The 22,278-nt window shown below is 30.4% G+C and overlaps 1 protein-coding gene and 1 long non-coding RNA gene across 2 annotated transcripts; one reads left to right on the top strand and one right to left on the bottom strand.

The window, feature by feature from the left end:
• Positions 1–459: 459 nt before the first annotated feature.
• LOC101489835 (uncharacterized) lies at positions 460–6,235 on the top strand. Its single transcript, XM_004516639.4, has 5 exons — positions 460–597; positions 995–1,282; positions 2,545–2,659; positions 5,168–5,286; positions 5,963–6,235. The coding sequence occupies exons 2-5, from the start codon at positions 1,059–1,061 to the stop codon at positions 6,012–6,014; spliced, it is 510 nt and encodes a 169-aa protein (XP_004516696.1). The 5' UTR covers positions 460–597; positions 995–1,058; the 3' UTR covers positions 6,015–6,235.
• Positions 6,236–14,845: 8,610 nt separating this feature from the next.
• LOC113784964 (uncharacterized) lies at positions 14,846–16,144 on the bottom strand. Its single transcript, XR_003471130.2, has 2 exons — positions 15,919–16,144; positions 14,846–15,180 (listed from the first exon to the last, which is right to left on the bottom strand). It is a non-coding gene; the product is annotated as an uncharacterized lncRNA (long non-coding RNA).
• Between the last annotated feature and the right edge of the window lie 6,134 nt (positions 16,145–22,278).

The raw sequence follows: 22,278 nt of genomic DNA, 5'->3' as shown, positions 1-22,278 counted from the left end.
TGACTTAGAAATTTCAATTTAAATGATTCAACGACCGACTCAATATGACCTAATTAAACAAAAGCATTGGATTATAGAAATTGTAATTTCTACATCTCAATCAAACTATTTAGTTAAAATTGAGCTGTTGAATTATAAAAAATTTAGATTTTTAAATTATTCTTTATAAAATTAATTTAAGTTGAACATTTGAATCATCAAAATTCAAATTTATAAATTATATTTGATTAAAAAATTATAATTTCTTAATTAATTAGATCTAATATACTTTGAAAATAATTTTTTTACGATAATATCTTATTAAAAAAGTGATATATAAATAAGTGTTAGTATTATAAAATAACATCTTATTAAAATAATGATATATAAATAACACCTTAAAATTAATTATTTACCTTAAAATAAATATTTAAATTAAAGAATAAAGTGAAGAATTTATTTACTTTAAAATAAATTAATCAAATCACTACTACAACTTCAACATCATATCGTTGCAATTTGGGTTTGTAGTATCATCACAATTCACAAACAACCACTGATATCAACTCTACTTTCCGGAAAACGCTGCCGGAGTTCGTCGCCGGTCGCCTCGTCCAGGTTTTTTCTTTTTCCTTTTCTTTTCATTTTTTCGGATGCTATTAGCGGCCGCGATTGCAGATCTCCACTCCGCACCGCTCCGCGATTCTCCCATTCAACGCTTTTTTAGATGGCGGAATTATGCTCAGTAGCATCCACACCTCTGATGGAAGGCGTGTTCGGTGTTCAATTTCTAACACTATTATCAGTGTTGGATCGTATCCGATGGTGTCGGCATTTCAATGTCAGTGTCATATCAGTATCTGTGCTTCATAGGAATTATCCTTATTATGTAGTAGATGATTTTTGGTGGCCAATTATGAATGTCTGTGCTTAATAATGTGATTAACATGTGTTTTTAAGTATTGGATGAATTTAGTGTCCAATTAGAATTTATGTGTTTAACTTGTGTTTTTAGGTTTCTGGATTATTGTGAGTAATTATCAATCTGTTCACTTCAACATCCCTTTGGATCATCAAGAATGCAATTCTTTGGGGGTTCTGAGATCAGTCCGTCACCACCTGCGCCGACAGCTTCAGGAAACAATGGCCATATGTTGTATGTGTTCAATAGGAATGGTATATGTTTGCTTTATAGAGAATGGAACCGTCCCTTGCATACGTTGAATGCTCAGCAAGATCATAAGTTAATGTTTGGTCTGCTTTTTTCGCTTAAGTCATTAACTGCCAAGATGGATCCCACTAGGTAAGTTTAGTTATTGGATTTTGATTGTCTGTAAAATCTTTTCAATGCTAATCGGTGTTGTTAAATAGCGTTCTTAATTAAGTAGCGGCACTTTAGCTCCCTATAGCATAGCAGCAGAATTAAAACAAATTACTATTGTTCTGTGATACACTAGTTGTTATAAAATGTTGTCAACTAGCGTCACTATAGCTCTATAACATAGTAGAATTTGAACAAATTGTTATTGTTCTGTGATACGGTATTTAGTAGAAAATTTTGTCCAATAGCGGCTATAGAACTGTTGCTTAGCAGAGTTTGAACTAACTGATAGTTTCTATGATTGATAATGATAACATCGGTGCTAATTGATTTCCACATGTACTGTTACTATTATTCATTTCTAAATGCAGAAGGTAACTTATTGCAATAAAAGTAATTTGAAGAATGCTTATGCTCTATAGTCTTAGTGTATGTTTGCTTTGCAGTTTTTGCAATCGAAAGACTGCAAACATACTTTTGTACCCAGAGTAACTATAAGTTCCTTTGTGACAAACATATGTATGGAAACAAGAACGTGAATTACAAACCAAACATATTATTCTTTAATGCAAGGAATACTAATGAAAATTTATGGCGTGGTGTTGTGAAATTAAATTGGCTTCCAAATTATCACTTATCAGTGTTAAAGTCTTTCCAGAAATGGAATCTCTCAAGGATAGCTTTTGCGGAAATGATTATTTTTTTACACAATGCACCGAAAATGCTTATAATTGATGAAAATGAATAGCTGTTGAGCTGTGCATGGTGACAGACATGTGGTTAAGATGGAGTCTGTAAATGCCAAACTGGACATGATAATGATGTTTGTTTACTCTATGCGTTGCTAACATGTACAAAAGTTGATGATTTTCCTTGACTTCTTTCATAATAATAACGATGCCACATGCCTGCAAATAATACTTTCGGTTAATCCGATCACCAGGAATTTAATAGGATATTTGTTTATTTTGATGCTTCTATCGTTCTTTATCCTGATTCTTCTAGTTTTCTCATGTCCCTTATTCTTCTATATATTTGTCATCACGTGAATATTTTATGCTTTGCATATTTAATATTTGATTATCTTAGCTTGTTTATTGTCACAGCAATGATCAACAATTCATGGATTTTATGTAGATATTTTGTGTAATTTAAAGGAATTATATGAAAATTATTGTTGCTGTTCTATATGTTATAGAATGCACCAGTAGGGCTAATTCGTTGTTCTCCAACTTATTTTGTAGTTCCGAGAAAGGAAACCTTGGCGTACCTCAGTTACCTGGTCAAGGTTGTTCGTTTCACAGCTTTCGCACTAATACATACAAACTTAGTTTCATGGAAACTCCTTCTGGAATAAAGGTAAGATGCAACAACATGTGTTTCCTTATATATCCTTATTAGATTCTTGTGGATGCAGTCCCGGCCTATTCTAGAATTGTGTTGAATGCTTTGCACCTTGGGTTTTGCACATTTATTCATCCGTTAGTGTAGCTATTTGGAACTTATTCTGTATTTGTCTGTAATAAATTATAATCACATTTTCTGTCAGAAATATATTAGGTTTGTTGACCTCAGTACCTAAGCTGTGAATGAAAAATTTAAGTGACAGGGAACAAAAAAAAACAGAAAAAGATAAAGATAAAGTGAAAGAAATTTAAAACACGTTTTGATTTGGTATTTGGTTTTAGGAGTTTTGGTCTGATCTAATTTTTTGAATAGCTTACGATTTCATTTTGATATTTATTTGAACCAAAAGTGAGAATAATTGCTTTTTGGCTTTATCCATTTCATTGTTTACAAGCTTCCTCACTGGGCTTAGTTTGATGCTGCATAATGAGGAAATTACAAGATGTTTATGTAATAAAGCAAGAGCAGTGTTTAGCATGCCTGCTAAAGTGACATTTGGAGGGCATGTTTGGATTTATGGTATTAGATAGAATGAAGTAGATAGAATGGAATGGAATAGGCTAGTTATATTTAAAAAATTGATGTTATATCTTTGTATTTCATTCCACCTGGCTCTTTTCTATTCTATACCACCAATCCAAACATACCTTGATTTTGGTAGCTTTAGTGAGGGTATTTGTGATTCTTATGGAAGTAGAGAACCCAGTGTCCTTTTCATGTGAGGGTGTTTTCTGGTTGATCATTTTTATTTAATCAAATTCGTTTCTCTATGTGGTCATGTCTGAGATTGTAATTAGGTTGGATAAGATTGGATATTGACGAAATAATAATTTCTGTCCCTAACACATTTTTCATGGAACATACCTTAAAAATAAATCTGTCAGTCACATACATTCAGCTCTATATCAACCTAGCTCTGTTTAACTTAACAAAATTTCATATTAGAACATTAACCTATGATGTGGCAATTTGTTCTGTTGAGTGACATGAACTCTCAGTTGGCAAATGAAATGCCTTCTCCATGTTATTACCCCTGAAACTGTGTTTTTAAGGAATTTTAACTATTCAAATCTCAGGTATATAACATATCACAGCTTCTTCCACCTCCGTCATCGTCCCCATAAAAAACTATCTTAATTTTTTCAATCTATAAATCACATTCATTATCCAGAGTACAAGTATCTATCTGCCAACTTGTTTTTCCAGCTTTAATCTCCAAATTATTGCATCTTCCTTGGGAAAATAACTACTACCATCCCCCAGCTTAACTCCAAACTTCTGAGTTTTTAATGATGGGTAACCCTAAATAGGCCACTAGTTCGGTGGCAATGAAGTTATGACTAGCTCTACTATCAAGGAGAAAGAGAATTGGGTATCCTCCTAAGCATCCCTCTACCTTCAATGTCCTCCCAAAGTCCTTATCCATAGATAGTACCTCCTGGATATTTATCATGTTGCATGGCATCTTCTATTTTCCTTGGCCTTCTCTGTCCTTAACTGCCAGTAAGAAACTCATGGGCCCTTCATTTTCCTCCCATTCACCAATCAATAGCTTTAATTAAGCAATCAGGGTACCAATAGATGCTAGTCCTGTCCACATTTAATACACAACCCTTTATTCCACTTTTCCACAAGCTCTTCATTGGTTCTTTCCAAGCCATTTTCAGATTATTCACCCTCTCTATTCCTCCCTGTTTAGGCTGGAAATTTTGGTTTGATCTAGAAGCAAGAAATTTAAAACTTGGGGTTCCTCGTGTAATGGGGCTAGAAGGTTGGAAGCTCCCCGGAAAATTGCAATTTTGGCACCAAGTTAGTAAGCTCGTCCAGCAACACGATTCAATTTACTCTGTCATCTATGTGATGGAATTGGAGATCATTCTTAAACAGTTGGTACTTGGTAGGTTCAAGTGCCATCTCCTATAGTTGAATTTCCTCCTTCAATCCTGTTGAAGTTATGGGTTTTAGATAAAAAGAGAAGAGAAACAATAACAACTTGAATATTATTTATAATAGCTTGATAGCAACTTAATACAAAAGACTAAACACTAATCACCATTAGGTTTTTTATATTGGACTTGGTCATCCTTACTAAACCGTCTGAAAAATGAGGGGTATTGTGTCTCCTCTTTATAAACTATTTTCTCTGGGCTTGATTCTTTTCAATGTAGGACTTGGGTGGAAAACGGGGATAACTTAGGGAAACTCATGAAAAGAATCAGAGGCTAAGGGAGAATACTAAAACCTTATATAAAGTACTCCAATAAAGTAAGGTGCACTACTTTGCTCTACTAAAACCGTAAACTATTTCAAAATCAAACAGGTATTTTACAGTAAAAAATCACTTTTTTCTTTTCATATTATGCTTTCCAGAAAAACAATCAAAGAAGCAATGTTCATATATTACTCCTTGTTATACTGGTTGTATTGTAACACTGCCTTGATTTCCATGCTTTCATGCAGATTATCTTGGTAACTCATCCTAGAACTGGTGATCTTCGGGAATCCTTGAAGTATATCTACAATTTGTATGTCGAGTATGTTGTCAAGAATCCACTCTACACACCTGGAGCTCCTATAAGGTAACACAATCTTTACTCCTGTTTAAATGACATACTAGTCCATTTGCAAAGTATAAAGAATATTCATTTTTCACTCCTTTGCTCACTTTTCATTGTTCTTATTTTTCTCCTACATCCAACAGGTCCTCTTTTCATTTTGCCCCTCTCTCTCTCTCTCATAATGAAAATGATAAATTAGCATAGCAAAAGATTTTTATTTTGTTTCTGGGTATTAAACTTCAACAGTGTTATAAAGACCGTTTGTTATATGCTTGTTGGATAGAACTAGATATAAAGATTATTCAAAATCTACTAGTTGATCATTTTGATTATTGAAACATCTTTTTACTTTTAAATGCTAAAGTATAACAAATTTAAATGTTTTAGAAAGTAAAAGGTTAACCGGTGGTCGTTTATGTTGATACATTTATGATCAGTTATTTCAAATAATGTATAGATGATTTTACATCTTTCATACACTTATAAGAACAGGGAATAAAAACACAATTTGGTGTAAAAGAAAGTGGAAACAAAAATGCCCTTAAATTTTTTGGTCACCCAGCATTAACAGTATTATTCATTTTCAGTTTTTTTTCCCTCTTCCTTATTAACGGTTTAGGGATTATATATTTTGTTTGGTAGTTTTATCTGGAAGCAAATAAAGTTTTTTTTTCAATGGTTTGATGAATTTTGATAGGTCTGAGCTTTTCAATACAACATTGGACCAGTATGTGAGAGGCATTGCATAGAAGCTGTGTGGTTACAATTCACCACTGTTGATGATAATGAACTCATGTGTTGTATAATGCCTTGTTTTGCATGGTGATCATTGCATTACCAGCCACAAACTCTTAAGAAGTCCTCACATGTTTATGTTTATGTTGTTGCAACATTAGATTGGTCTGATATAATGTTAATACTTGATCAGAATTCATTGACCAAAATTAAAACAAATGTTCGGTTACTACTACATATGCATTGCTAACTCATGTTGGTTTATGTGGATGAGAAGTGTAAGGAACATCCTAACTCCAACACTTTTGGTCCCATTTCTAAGTCCCATAATGGATCCCACATAAATCAGTGAAACCTATTTTAATTTCACCTAATGAAAAAGTGAATGTTGAAAAGATAGTATTCCTAGCATTTATTTGTGTGGATTGTACTGAACTTTTTATTTTATACTACTTATACAATACTCTTTTTTTTTTTTAATTAATATCCAAAATTATCCTTATTAAAATATTAAAAATAAGGAAAGTAGAGGTAGTAGGTATTTCAAACAGATGCTAAGAATGATTTAACGTAGTGATGATGTTGGCTACCAAAGAGTTAAAACTGCACATTTATTTACATCAGAAAAAAACATTTCATTTATTGAACACGAAATGTGCCACATTATAAAGAGAACAAGCACTCCTGAACTAAAAATATTATCAATGCACCACTACATCAAGTCATTGTTTGAATCAGGGGCACCATGTTTCCAAACTGAAATTTTTTATTCTATACTCCTATAAATATACTTCTACTCTACAAACTCTCAAAATTCCAAATTTTTGTTTGATACTTTAAAAAAATCAATTTTTTTCTTACAATAATGGTTAGCTCACCCTCCATGAACTTGTCGGTAAACTCAAAATTGTAGAATTCTGAAAATTACAATTTTAATTTTTCTAGAATATATTTAATATCGGAAAACTAAATTGAAATTTTCAAAACCCAAAAATTTAAGTTGAGCTTCTTTGAATTTGAGTTTTGAATGAAATGTGTTTCAAAAATCTTAAAATTAAAATTTTTAGAATTTCAAAAATTTTAATTGAGATTTTCTATATTTAAATTACATTCTGGAAATTTTAAAATTGAAATCATTTAGAAATTTCAAAATTAAATTTTTTGGAATTTTGGCTCATATAGTGAATTTCACCTCATGTTAGATGGTATGATTAAGGATAGTTTGGGTAATTTAGGGGGTTGGTAAGAGTAGGATTACAATATGTCTGAGTATAGAGAAACACTTTCTTCCAAACTCGTAGTGTGTTCAAATCAATCAAACAGTTTCTTTTCTTCTATGATTTTAAGTACACGTTTTATTTGATAATTTGAATATGTAATTTAACAAAACAATACATATTATAGATTTATGAGAATTTAAGGGAGAAAAATCTCACATTTGTGTTATATTTGGGCCTTTCGGATGCCAATTTTTCAAAGCCCATCATCAGATAAATCACGATGGAGTTGGGATAAACGGGTTTTTTTTGAAATGTTGTTGAAAAGGTTATTTTATTTTATTTTATTATTATTTTTTTTAAAGTTAGTAAAAGATGACTTTTTGAAATGCTACTAAAGAAGGATTAGAAGAGGAGCTTTTTTTGTCCAAATAATAAAGTGTAAATAGTTAATCTATACCTAAAAATAAAAATTAGACAGTGTAGATTAATACCCTATAACTCTTTTAATAATTGATAGTTAAAATAAAACTTACAAAATACCTTTTTAATTTTACTTATTTAAAATATTAAAGATTAATTTTTTAGTCTAAAGTAAAAATGTGTAGGTTGTTAATTTACACTATCATATAAAGAGGTGGTTATAAATTAGCAAGCCCTATATATATATATACACAAATATATAGGATGAAAAATCTCTTGACTTCAAAGAATAAATCTATATAAATTACTCTCCTTGATAACTCAATATAAACGATGAATTTTATTAATTTAACCGTCAAATTAAAAGTTCTTATTTGAATATATCAACTCAAAAAAAAAGTTTAAATTTTAAAATTATTTGATATTTCATTAAATAATTTATAATAAGATTTTAATATCGATGACTAAATTAAATAATTAAATTTTTTTATATTTATATAAAATTTTGCGTTAATTGATCATTAATATATCATGTCAATAATCTATTATTTATATAATGAAACTAATAATTTATATTAAGTTATTAAACATGCTAACTTAGCATATTTTTATTCTTGAATTCAATGAATCATCACTTATATTTACCGTATATATTAAACAGCGTTTGTATAATATTTGAAGTGTTTGGATGTGTATTATAAAACACTTATATAAAATGTTATGTTTTTTATAATTAAAAGTCTAACAATTAAATCATAAATAAAAGTAATTATAGAAATGGCATTGATTCAGTTTTACTCGCTGCAGCTTCCTATAATAACCGTCACATTTAATCATTTCACAAACATTAAGAAAAAATAAAAAAAGGTTACAATAACTTTGCAGTATACTCATAATATTAAGAAGAATATTATCAAATGCTCTAAAGGCACTTAAAGAGTACACTTGAAAAAATAAAACCAATTAAAATTTTATAAAAAATTAAAAATGACATTATTTTTGAGATTTTATTTAATTATTTATAAATGTAATTGATATTATAAGAGAGGAAGCAAAAAATGTTGATTGTTAATGAAAAATATAAATTTTATTTTTCATCAATATGAATTGTCATTGATTGGCTGGATGGCGAAGTTGTGCATCACATTTTCTCTCATTTGCTTGCCATAAAATTTTTTTTTTTTTTTTTTTTTTTTTCATTTTTTATAACAAAGATTTAAGGTGAGAGTCACGCCTCAATTTAAGATATAGAAAATTTTAAAATTCAACGAATATTTATAAAATAATTTATATTTGTTTTCTCCAATAAAATGATTGAATTCGCAATGAGTGGCAGAACTAGAAACTAATTTTCAAAAAGACATTGATTAAAACTCTAATATTTATGTAAAAGTAAAGAGTCATTTTAGTTTGCTTAATGTGTGAGGTGCATCTATTATATAGTCTCAAGATGCATCAAGTCTAAACACATCATCAACCTCTATTAAATTAGTAATTTTATTGATCAAGGTGACTAATAAAAGACATATGAAAAAAAATATCATATGATAAATTATTAAATCTATGAACCCTTTATTTAAATTCACAAAAATAATAAAATAATAGATTAAAGTCTAAAAAAACTCATCAATTGAAAATTTATAATTAATTAAAGGACTTAATAGGAGATTTATTAAGAGGAATTTATAACTTTAAAACATTATTTACAGGCTACAGCTCTATCTGTCGGTCCCCCTTCCTATGTCCCAACTCGCAACTTGCATATTCAATTACATGTTTTTTTCACTATTAGAAGTATCAATCTCATTTTCGAAGTGCAAAAAAGCAACATGTGATGCATAAACTTAATTAATTAGTCACCAACCACGTATTCCGTTTCACTTGGCGTGTACTCTCTTTGAGTACACCACCACTATGACCATTGACCACAATTGTTTTATTTTTCTATGATTACATAATGTACCACTATGACCACATTATTTTATTTTTGTTATATCATCATGGTATCTGAATCAATGACGCTACCCCATAGCCATCACGTGACTGATTTTAGGTAAAGGGCTCTAACGTAATTTTGAAAGCATAGAATGTGGTTGTGTGAAAAATTAATATTTGAAACAATGTTTTGTGAAAACACCAAGTTTATTTTAGGGAATATAAAAACAAAGTTTGTCCTAGAAATTAAGTTTTTCTTTTTTTTGAGGCAGCTAGAAATTAAGTTTGATTGAAGTGAAAAATGTTACTTTCGCATTTAGTTGAGTTTAAGACTAAAATTTTACAAACTTATTTTAATATAAAAAAAGTTTATACATAAATTATTTCGCTCAAACTAATTTTTGCAAAAATCAATTTGTAAATTTAACATAAATCAAAATCTATTTATAGTGCTTATCTAAGCACAAGAGCTACAACTAAGTAAAATACACTTTGTTTGAGATAAACTTAACTTCATCACAACTCTTTTTATTTTAGAAGTTCCATTCACACTCATTAAAATGTATACTTGTTTCATCTCAATTCATTGCTATTTAAATTTTATGGATACGTTTCCCCTTTTTGCGATTCTTAAAATCATCTCGTTAGAATATTTTTTTTAACCTCTACTATATATTTATCATCTATGAGACATTAAAAGAAAAGTGAGTCTTTGTCGGTGTAAGTCTTAGAAGTTAATGATTCATATAAATTTAGAATTTGTATTATATCATGCTATTTATTTATAATAAGGCATTTAAGTTATTATGTTTGTTTCCACATAGTTCTTGAGTAAAATTTGATTTAATAGAATATTAGGTAGATGACTCATTGTGAGATACTATAGAATTTTACTCTTTAATATTTGTAGTCAAATATTATTATAAAGAGCGATGATAATAAAATCAAGACTATTATATGTGTGAACTGATAATCTTATCTCACAGTTTATATATATAAAATATCAAGTCACAACATAAGTACACATTACGATAAAGGTGTACTGGATTAACTCACCATGAAAATGCTACATAGTGTGTTATGTAAGTGTTATAAGTTACTCTCATAGTGATAGTGGTGTATGTCACCCTCTAAATTGAATAAGGGTAAGTGTTATAAGTTATTCTCATAGGCAATTAGTGATAGTGGTGTATGCAGCTTGAATAAGTTATTCTCATAGATGTCATTGTCGTAAAATATTGACTGTAACAAAGCAATTATAAAGTCGATTAACTGAACACTTAATGAATCATATAAAGGAACACGAGTGCCCTAGATACGATTTTCACACTGATACATAACAAGAGTAATATTTGTGGGGTCCTTGATAGAGTATGACCGTGTTGAAATAAGTCAGTATGAGATATTGATCTTATTTATTATTACTAAGTATACTCGAATATCAAGTAATATAATATTGAACAATATAAGGGTGACACATATTATGCTTGTGTTCAATATAGATATGAGGACAAAAGGTTAATTATACACAAGATCATTATCACATAAATGTCATGTCAAATCACAATACATTTTCGTCACTTGAGTATCAATTAGTGGTGAATGTGGCGGGAAGGCGCCACAACCCCTCTAAATATTTATTATTTATTGGAAATGTGCATACTAAAATATTAGTGTAACACACACACACACACACACACACATATATATATATATATATATATATATATATGTTTATCAAATTTCTGCATGAAAATCAATCTCGAGGTGGTGCAGTGGTAATGAGCTTTTTTGCTGCCCGTAGGATGCAGGACCGATTGTTGCAGGACTCATTTTGTATTTTATTATGAAAAAATAATATCTACAAATTTTAAACCGTCTTCTTCAAGCTATTTTGTGGAATTAATTTAATCATAAGATATGCTGAAGGTGCAAACACGAAAAGAGGGTTAAATTGTATATGCCAAAATTTATAATTTTTTTATAATTTATAAATAAATAAAAGACTAGTTCAGTTTTGGTGACTTACTTGGAGTAGAAACAATCATATTCAGAGGCAGCTGTTGAGACATAATTGTAAATTAATGTTTTGTTGTAAACAAATAAAAAGTTAATTAAACACTCTAATTATGATTCTAAATTATGTGTTAATTTAACATGTGTTTTTAAGTGTAATAATCCAAGTTAGATACAAAGCAAATGCAAGAGAAATTAAAGAAAGAAAGAGCTAAAAATGAACAAAACGGAACCAAGAACGTTCTTGACATAATCTGCAAAACCAAGAACGTTCTTCACATTCTTGTCATTTTCAGCAAGCAAGATCTCATCAATTTTTAATGCAAGGAAAGCTCTTGTAAATCACGAATGGACTTCCAATTCATATACTAGGAATGTACAACTCTCATACGAACAAAAGAATCACTCAAAAGGATCAAAGGCACAACTCAAAGCAAAAGTATCAAATGATCATTCTCCAACAACGTAACATTAGCCTCTAGACTGATAAACATTTTCTAGCATGTTACACATTATCTTCAGCAGCAAGCATCTCTCTCCAGAATGATTAACAACTATCTCTAGAAGAATCAACAATCATTCTCCAAGTATGATGTCATCAGTCCAGAATGATACAAACATTCTCCAGCTTACTAAACATCATTCTTCAGTTTTGTTACATCATTCTTCAACCATATATCATCATTCTTCAGCCTGTTTTGTGCCAATCAAAACACTATATTGAATTGATCTCATCAATCATATATCTAAAGATTAAAGGATCATTGAACAAGATCGTAGCTGTCCAAGAATGAAGAATTCCATACCAATCAAACAAAACTCAAAAGTGTTCAAAGACTTGAACATTTTTTAATCATAAAATCTGGTCTTTGGTCAAGACTGACAAAACACTTCCAACGACTCTTTTTGACTATCATTAAACATCCTAAAGCCTATAAAAAGAACCCCAAGCTCAAGGAAAATGAATAACTTCAAGTGCTAAGAAAACCCATCAATCACATACACTTACATACTTGAAAACTTCACATTTGCAAAGGAATCAACTATGAAATCATCTTCATATATCCAAATCGTATTACTGAGTTCTTTTGTCAAGAATCTTTGCTTAAACACAAGTTGAGCATAATTAGATTCAACCAATCTCTCTAAATCATTAGTGCGTAAACTGAAAACTATAAGGGTTGTTTATAGTTTGAGTATGTTGTAAAAATCTTTTTATGGTTAAAAGGTGAATTGTAAAATCCTCTCAAGTTTGATAACTGACTTGATTGAATCCTTTCTGGGTGGAATGGAACTGTTGTTGCAGATCAAGGCTGATATACAAAAACTGTGTAAAACCAAGAACTTTCTCCGTTTGAACACTTAGTTGAAAATCTCACAATTGTGAGGACTGGACATAGCCCGAGTTGGGTGAACCATGATATATCTTTGTGTGATATATCTTCCTTATCTCTATTTACTTTCAATCATTCTAATTATAAAGTTAAATAGATAAATTAAAAATGTAATTTTAACTAACCAAGCTAAACCCTAAACCCGTTTTCGATTTTCTGTTTTGATAACAAAGATCGTTCTTGAGTTGTTTTCTTAAGTTCTTAAAAAGAATTTTTAAATAGGTGAATTTATAATTCATACCCCATTCCTTGTAAGTTGATATTGCTACTTCAATTAACATCAGAGTAAGGTCTCTAAAGAGTAATCACTTTAACAAGTGCTAAAGTAAAAAATCTAGAAGAAAAAATTACAAAAGCAAAATACATTGTTGAAAGAAGATCTTCAAACAGACCACCATATTTTGATGGAACTGATTACTACTTTTGGAAGAACAAGATGCAACTGTTTCTGAAATCTCAAGATATAGGAATGTGGTGCATTATTACATATGGAGATTTCATACCAAGAGTTGATCAAAATGATTCAACATTTGCTGAAAAGAAAGAAATCGACTGGACACCTAAAGACAAAACTAAGGTACTCTTAAATTCTAAAGCTCAATTATTCTTATCGTGTGCTTTGAGCAGGGAAGAAAATGAAACAGTTGATGAATTCAGACCTGCTAAAGAAGTATTGGACTCACTGCAAACTCATCACGAAGGAACAAGCCATGTCAAAGAAACAAGAATAGACATTGGCATAAGGAAATTTGAGCTGTTCGAATGAATGAAAGAGAAACCATTGACGAAATATACTCAAGGTTCACAACTATAGTGAATGAGATGCGTTCTCTTGGCAAGGCTTACTCAGTACAAGACAGAGAGAGAAAGATCATGAGATTCCTTCCAACCATATGGAGACCAATGGTGACAACCATAAGCCAAGCCAACCTTAAGAGCACATGAAGTATTGTTACATGAAAACAAACCAGCCAAGAAAGGAAAAACAATAGCCTTAAAAGCATCTCAAGAAAGTATAACAACACAAATAGAAGAAGAATCTGAAGAAACTGGGCAGGAAGATTCTGATGAAGAAATTGCTCTTCTCACTACAAGAATTCAAAGAATGATGAGAATAATAGGTCAAATTAAGAAGGGATTCTCAAACAAAAGAGAAAGTCCCAAAACATAAGTAGACAAGAGCCAAAACACATGTTTCAGATGTAATAAGTTGCGACATTACAAATCTGAATGTCCCCTAAGTAAAAAACCACCAAACATATTTTCTTTCAAAAAGAATTCAACGATGGCTACATGGGATAACTCAGATGAATCTGATGAAAAAGAAGATGAAGAAGCCGACTTATGCTTAATGGCAAATACTAAAGAAAATGAGGTAACAAATTATGAACCTTGTCTTTTGTGTGAACAAATGGAAAAAGAATTTGACAACTTGCTAAATGATTCAAACTTTCTTGTTCAAAAGTGTAGTTCTTTAAAAGAAAATTTTCACAAAGAAAAAGAGAAAACTCAAACTCTAGATGATAAGCTTAAAGATATCATTCAAAATCTAAAAGAATCTCAACTCAAAGAATTTAAAACCGAAAATCAAGAAAAGTCAAGAACATTATGCATTTCAAAAGGAGAACATTCTCCTTAAAGCGGAAGTTGAACTTCTTAAAAATGATCTGTTGTAGTACCTCAATTTTGTCCAACTTATTAGAAATAATTGAAAAAGTAATAATATCCATTTTTATTATAATATATCAAATTTTGTGATTTCTGCTTTCATAATCATTAATACAAAAAAGGAATATATATATATATATATATATATATATATATATATATATATATATATATATAAAGAAATAAAAATAATATAGCTAAAAATCAGGCTCATTATGTTTCATCAATTTACAATGTCAAATTAAATTACAGTTTTAAAGCCAAATCAAATTACAATAAGTATGTTCATCATGTCTCATCAATTTACAATGTGAAATCAAATTACAGTTTTAAAATCAAATCAAATTACAATTTTAAAAATAAAGCCAAATCAAATTACAATAAAAATTAAGTCAACTGCTCCAGCTTGTTTTGCCTCTGTTTTGTTCTCTATTGCTGCCCTTGCTTACTGCCAAGCCTTGCTCTGCTGATGCTGATTGATATTGATGCACAAGCCTTGCTCACTTATACATTTGTAGCTGTTGTAACTAATTAGAGAAATAAAAACATAATTTTTATAAGTCAATCATTGTACACATTATACATATCAAAGAGATAAACTTTTGAGTTAAAAAAAAAACTAAAAGACAAATTAAAGCTTCAAATAAAAAAGCTCAGCAAATGATCAGATAAAAACAAACAATAGGCTAAAACCATGAACGCATCTGATGTGCAGAAAAAAAAAACTTAGATGATGAGCAAAAGAAATGAAACATCTAACTAGGAACTGGAAAGCTCAAACAAAGACACAAACAAAGAAAGCAACTGAACAATTAAATAAAACTCTATAAATAGAGTCTAGTTTTTTTCAGATAGGGGATGAGGTTTGTTTTTGGGAGATCAGTAAAAAAAGTTTTTGATTTGAATGTTTTGAAACATTAGATGGTTGATAGAAAAATATACTAATTCAAAACAAGAGCAAATACTCATTAGATGGACAAATCATAATAGTGAAACAAACATCCAATTTGTGTGTGGTAACTATATATAAACTCTGTTATTTATGCAACAACTTTATATTCTTGACGATTATACCTTTCAAAATAAAAAAAAATATATGAATCCGCTTTATCACTACTTTAATTATTTTTGTTTTGTTTGACTTTGTTTTATTCTTTTATGTTTTCTTCAAACTATAAAAATCCAGGACATGCAAAATAAAAACAAACTCAAATTCATTTTTATCAGAAATCCCAAAAGAATATAGAAAAGAAGAAATCTCAAACCTTCGTATTGTCATTGTCGCCGCCGGAACGACAACCATGCCTTTTGGAGCGGCCGCACCCTCCTCCTTAGTCTCTTCTCCTTCTCACGACCTCATCTTTGTAAGCTTTCCATCTCTTCCTCCTTTTTTTTTATTTTTCTTTCTTTCTTTGTTTTTATTTTCTCTCTGTTTGTGTTTTTGCAAACACATGGCGGCTACAATTTCTGTTTTGAAATGCGCACTTAGGGTTTGGAAACACACAGCCGCCTTAGCTCCTATCATTTTACCCTTTCTTAAGTTTTTTTTTTGTGTTATCTTGGGCCTAACATAAAAAATAAAAAAATAAAAACCTTTTTGTTTGGAATTTTAGCCCATCTAGTTTTTTTTTTCTCTTTTTAATTTTGAATTTAATTTGCTTCATAACTAAAAAAAATCAAATTTCGTAAAGAAAAACACAAATATTTAATTAAAGATTAACTAAATGTAACATTTTTTAATCTTCGAGTTATTAGAACACAAGTTGCAACAATTTAACGGTTCTAAATCTCATCTTCACAGATAGATTAATAAATTAAAACTCATAAGCAAATTAATAATTAAAAAATATTATTAAAGGTTAATCAGAAACGAATTCCTTTAATACATGAATAACATAACACAATTTATATAATCCATAGTTCTAAAACTTATTTTTATAAATATATAAATATAAAATTAACTTTTTTAAAAGTTTATTATTTAGATGTGTCATTTTTTTAATCTTTGAGTTGTTAAAACACAAGTTGTACTACTTGGTTGTTTTGAAACTCAACTTAAAAATCGAGAATAATATAAAATATTTTTTAAAATGATTAAATTAGACGTGACATTTTCTTTACTCTTTGAGTTTTGAGACACAAGTTGTACAACTTGATCGTCTTAAAACTCATATTTTAAAATATTTATTCAAATCAAACTCTTTTATTTTTCTTTTCGTCAAAATATTTTTTATCAAAACAAATTTTCTTTGGAAACACTCAACACATCTGTATTCTTTTTCTTACCTAAGAACTACGTAGCTTTGATTTCTTCATATTTAATAATAAGGAGAAATGAATATACTAAAGTTAATTTTAATCTTGCACAATTAATGGATGTCGTAGGGTGCTAATACATTCCCTATCCATAATTGACTCCCGAACTCAAAATTTGATTTCAAAGACCATTTTTTTTTCTTTCTATTTTTAAGGGTTTCTCAATATTTTCCCTATTTTAAAATAAATTTTGGTGGCGACTCTATTGAATTCGAGAAACACTCGAAATTTTAGGCCGCGACATCTGTCAAATTTCATTAAAGCCACTGAAACATTTCAAAAAATCATAGGATCTCAAGTAGGAATATTTGATAAAGTTGGTCTTGGTTTCAATCAAACTCAAAAAACCAAAATGTATGAAAACTTTTTTGTTCTAGAGAGAAAATAAGGTAAATGCAAAATTAAATGTTCATATTGCAGTAAGGTTTGACATCTGGAATTTGCATGTTATTTTAGGAAAAGAGATGAGAAAATTAAGAACAAAATGAGCTTAAAAAAAGGAGAACATTCTGGAGCAAAAACATAAATTTTCCAAAAACTGAAAAAAGGAGAACGTTCTCCAGCTAATGTAGCAAAAGGAGAATGTTCTGGAATTTTACCAAAATCAGTTAAAACTCAGTTTTCTAAACCTTTTCAAAAACAAATCACTAGATGTTCCTCTTGTTCTAAGATTGGCCACTATGAATCAACATGCCATATTAAGAAGGAATCAAAATTCAAAACTAACCTTCAAGGACCCAAGATCAAATGGGTACCTAAAGTTAATGTAACAAATCATGCAGGTTGGATCTCAAAGTGTCAAGAAAAAACCATGGTTCTTCGACAATTTTTGTTCAAGACAAATGACAGGTGATAAAAATTGATTCATGTCCTTCGTCAAGAAAGATGGATGATCAGTCACTTTCGGGAATGATAATCAAGCTCGGATTAAAGGTAAAGAAACAATTGGTAAGAAAAATTATGCCAAAATAATTGATGTTCAATATGTTCATAAGTCAACTATGTGACAATGGCTTTGAAGTTATTTTCAAACCTAACCTATGTGAAATAATAAAAACAAAATCTGGGGAAGTAATGTTTTCTGGAACTCGAAAGAAAAATCTTTATGTTTTATATCTAGAAGAACTACCTGACGAATCCTGCTTCATGTTTATCAATAAAGATAAATGGATTTGGCATAAGCGGACAAGTCATCTTAGCATGAAAACTATCTCAAAAATTTCAAAACTAGAACTTGTTAGAGGATTACCAAAACTAAATTTTGAAAAAGATGAAGTATGTGAAGCTTATGCTAAGGGAAAACAAGTCAAAAGCAGTTTTCATGCAAAAGAGTTCATCTCCACAAATAGAACTCTTGAGCTACTTCACATTGATCTATTTGGCCTTGTTAAAACAACAAGTTTAGGAGGAATGAAATATGGTGTTGTTATTGTTGATGATTTCTCACGATACACTTGGGTATTATTTTTGAAACAAAAAGATGATGTTTTTGATGCTTTCAAAATCTTTTGTAAAAAGGTACAAAATGAAAAAGATTCCACAATCATTTCTATAAGTATCATGGAGGAAAATTTATAAATGCCTCTTTTAAAACCTTCCTTGAAGAACTTGGTATTTCTCATAATCTATCTTGTGCAAGAACTCTTCAACAAAATGGAGTTGTTGAAAGAAAAAATAGAACTTTACAAGAAATGGCAAGAACAATCTTGGAAGAATCAAATGTTGAAAAATATTTTTGGGCTGAAGCTATCAATACATCATGCTATTAAACCGAGTATCCATAACAAAGATCATAAACAAAACACCATATGAAATCGTGAAAAACAGGAAGCCAAACATATTATATTTTCATATTTTTGGTTGTTATTGTTATATCTCGAACAACAAAGAAACTCTTGGAAAGTTTGATGCAAAATTAGACAAAGCTATATTTTTGGGTTACTCAACTGATTTTATAGGATATCGGGTTTTCAATTTAAAAACCAAAATTATCGAAATCAACATACATATGTTATTTGATGATCTTGATTTGAGTAAAAAAGATGAGGAAGAAGAATAACATTCTGGGCAACACCGGCAACAGAATGTTCTCCAAGAAACCCAGATTAATAAACAATCTCCGTTTCATTCTCCTCCTAAAAGCTGGAGAACAATTAGTGATCATCCTCAAAATCAAATCATTAGAGATATTGCTGATGGAATTAGAACAAGACTGTCATTCAAGTTATGATGGCAACAACAACATCGCAATGATCTCCCAAATTGAACCACAATCAATCAAAGAAGCCATAGTTGATCAATCTTGGATTGAAGCAATGAAGGAAAAATTTCTTCAATTCGAGAAGAATGAAGTCTGGAATCTGGTTCCAGATCCACAAGATCAAACCATCATAGGAACAAGATGGGTATTCAGAAACAAACTAGATGAAGAAGGTAAAGTTGTGAGAAACAAAGCAAAGTTGGTTGCTCAAGGTTACAATCAACAAGAAGGTATAGAATATGATGAAACTTTTGCTCCAATCGCAAGGTTAGAAGCTATACGAATTCTTCTTGCATGTGCATCTCATAAACTTATTAAACTCTTTCAAATGGATTTTAAAAGTGTATTATTAAATGACTTTTTAAATGAACAAGTTTATGTGCGTCAACCTCCCAGTTTTGAAGATCAATCAAAACCAAATCACGTTTTCAAACTCACCAAAGCTCTATATGGTTTAAAATAAGCACCAAGAGCTTGGTATAAATGACTTAGTTCCTTTTTAATCAAAAATGGATTTTCTAGAGGAAAGATTGACCCTAAACTATTCAAGAGAAACTGAGAAAGATTGACCCTAAACTATTCAAGAGAAACTGAGAATTATAAAAAAAATCCAACCAGTTTGCATTAAAATTTGGTTCTGCATAAACGGAGAATGTTAAACGATCTGCGTTTCCTACGCACATCATTCTTCGTTTATGCTCATCAGCGTGCATCGTTCTCTCTTTTCCCCTAAAATAATCAACAAAACCTCTTTTTCGTGGCATTAATGAGACGTGTCTTTTTGTCTGCAAAAGCATTGTCAGACTGTCATTTCTCCTCTTTTCCAATACCAATCAGTCACTTCACTTTCCCCCTAGTAAAGTGGAAAAACTGCAAATCATCTTTTGTTGGATTTGGTACCTCCAAATCTCAACCCTCAAAACCTACAATCTTTGTCATCTTTGATAGTGACGATTCTGAGCATTCCACACCAAACCCTATAAAGACAGCAACACCTATCAAACCATCTGAACCATCCACCTTCACTTTCCAAACCGAACCTTCTTTCTCCATACCCCAAACCAAAAGAGAAAATCCATGAATTAAATTTTCTCATCTTCAAAACATTCTCACCAGAACGTCCCGATCCTTCTACTATAAGTCAAGAACGTTCTCCAGTACCCACCCACCCAAAATTGGCCCCAAAATACGCTTCCCTCCACTCATTCCATCAACCCTACAAAAAACCTACTCTAAAAAATGGGTCGAGCAGCCTGTACGAATTAGTCGAGTTTTCTTGTTTGAAAACTTGCTCATTGAGGACACTTCTATCAAAACCCACATAGATGCTCTTGGTTGGACCAAGTTTCTACAAATTTCTAACTATTACTACCCGAATATGGTGAGGGCCTTCTACTGTAGAGCCCAAACATTTCTCGAGAAGTTGAAGATTAAAGATAATTTCATTGTTGTGGTAGAAGAAGAGAAGCAAGAGGAAAAGACGAACGAGGAAAAGAAAAAAAGAAGAGATTGATAAAGTTCGAGATTCAATCTATGCCTTGTTCATCAATGTACATTTGAGAAGGACATGGAAGCAACATCTTTTATTTCTCAAGTTCATGGAATTTCTACCAAACAAAAAGAAGAAGAAGGATGATGTGTTCTTTCTGTCATATATGTCACCTTGACAGTAGTTGAGACGTCAAGCTCAAGACACTAAACGAGCGCGTATTTATTTATTGCATTTCAGATTTATTTTACTCCATTTAGTTCCAATTTTAGTCTCTAATTTTTAGTTCTCTTAGTTTTGATGTTTGGTATGAGCAAGGAATCAAAATGATGCGTTGAGAAGCGATTGTACAGCTCCAAATGACAGAACGCACGCTCAAGCGCAAAGTGAAAGGAAAAAAAAAAAACAGAACCAAAAACGTTCTTGACATAATATGCAAACCCAAGAACATTCTCCACGTTCCTGTCATATAAGCAAGCAAGATCTCGTTAGTTTTTTATGCAAGGAAAGCTCTTTAAATCACAAATGGATTTCCAATTCATATACTAGGAATGTACATCTCTCATATGATCAAAAGAATCACTCAAAAGAATCAAAGGCACAACTCAAAGCAAAAGTCTCAAATGATCATTCTCGAGTAGTGTAACATCAGCCTCTAGACTAATAAACATTATCCACCATGTTACACATTATCTTCAGCAGCAAACATCTCTCTCCAGAATGATTAACAACTATCTCTAGAATGATCAACAATCATTCTCCAAGTATGATGTCATCAGTCCAAAATGATACAAACATTCTCTAGGTTATTGAACATTATTCTTCAGTTTGTTTTGTGCCAATCAAAACACTATATTGAATTGATCTCATCAATCATTGATGACTCTTCATCATATGCATGTTTTTCCACTATTTTAGTCTTATTTATCCTCAATCATTAGTTAAATTAAGGATTTATTTGATATATTTTGTTGATATTTGTTCTTTGAGTTAATAAAATGTTTTGTGTTTTATTTCAATGATTAAGTAGGAATTTTTCATAATTTTATATTGCGTTGTGTTTTGGTGCAGTGTTGAATTTTGGTTAGCAATCAACATGACATATGTAGAGTATTTCAGCCATATCTGGGGTTTTAGATGTCTAATTGGAGTCAAACCAAGTGAACCTGAAAGCTAAGATCCATAGCAACAACTTTCATGAAGACACCAGAACTAAATTCAGACTCGAAAGAGGCAAAATGTAAGACCCACGATTTTAAAGTATACTTTATGTATTTTTGTGTATTTTGGATTTTGGCTCGGAGGCTTTTTAGCCAAAGTTAATAATATTTTGGAGTTCATATGATCAAAAAGATATTTTGATGCCGATTAGAATTACTCGTCGATAAATAAATAAAATTAACTGTGGTGAATCTTTTACGAAGAATTTAATGTGTTTCGGGTGAAATGGTAATTTTAATAAATATGTAGATATTTGTTAAGTTATAATTAATATATATATATATATATTTGTTTGGAGGGAAAAAGAAAGGAAATTAGAAGGAAGGAAAAGGAAAAGAA

The sequence above is a fragment of the Cicer arietinum genome, chromosome 8, assembly GCF_000331145.2.
Source record: "Cicer arietinum cultivar CDC Frontier isolate Library 1 chromosome 8, Cicar.CDCFrontier_v2.0, whole genome shotgun sequence".
Lineage (NCBI taxonomy): Eukaryota > Viridiplantae > Streptophyta > Magnoliopsida > Fabales > Fabaceae > Cicer > Cicer arietinum.
The sequence above is the reverse complement of the archived record's forward strand: the minus strand, read 5'-3'. Positions and strand labels throughout refer to the sequence as shown.

Excerpts from the sequence above, each read along its gene's own strand:
- LOC101489835 (XM_004516639.4), top strand. The coding sequence starts at position 1,059 with ATGCAATTCTTTGGGGGTTCTGAGATCAGTCCGTCACCACCTGCGCCG. Across the intron at positions 1,283-2,544 it reads GCCAAGATGGATCCCACTAG|TTCCGAGAAAGGAAACCTTG; the intron begins GTAAGTTTAGTT and ends CTTATTTTGTAG. Across the intron at positions 2,660-5,167 it reads AAACTCCTTCTGGAATAAAG|ATTATCTTGGTAACTCATCC; the intron begins GTAAGATGCAAC and ends GCTTTCATGCAG.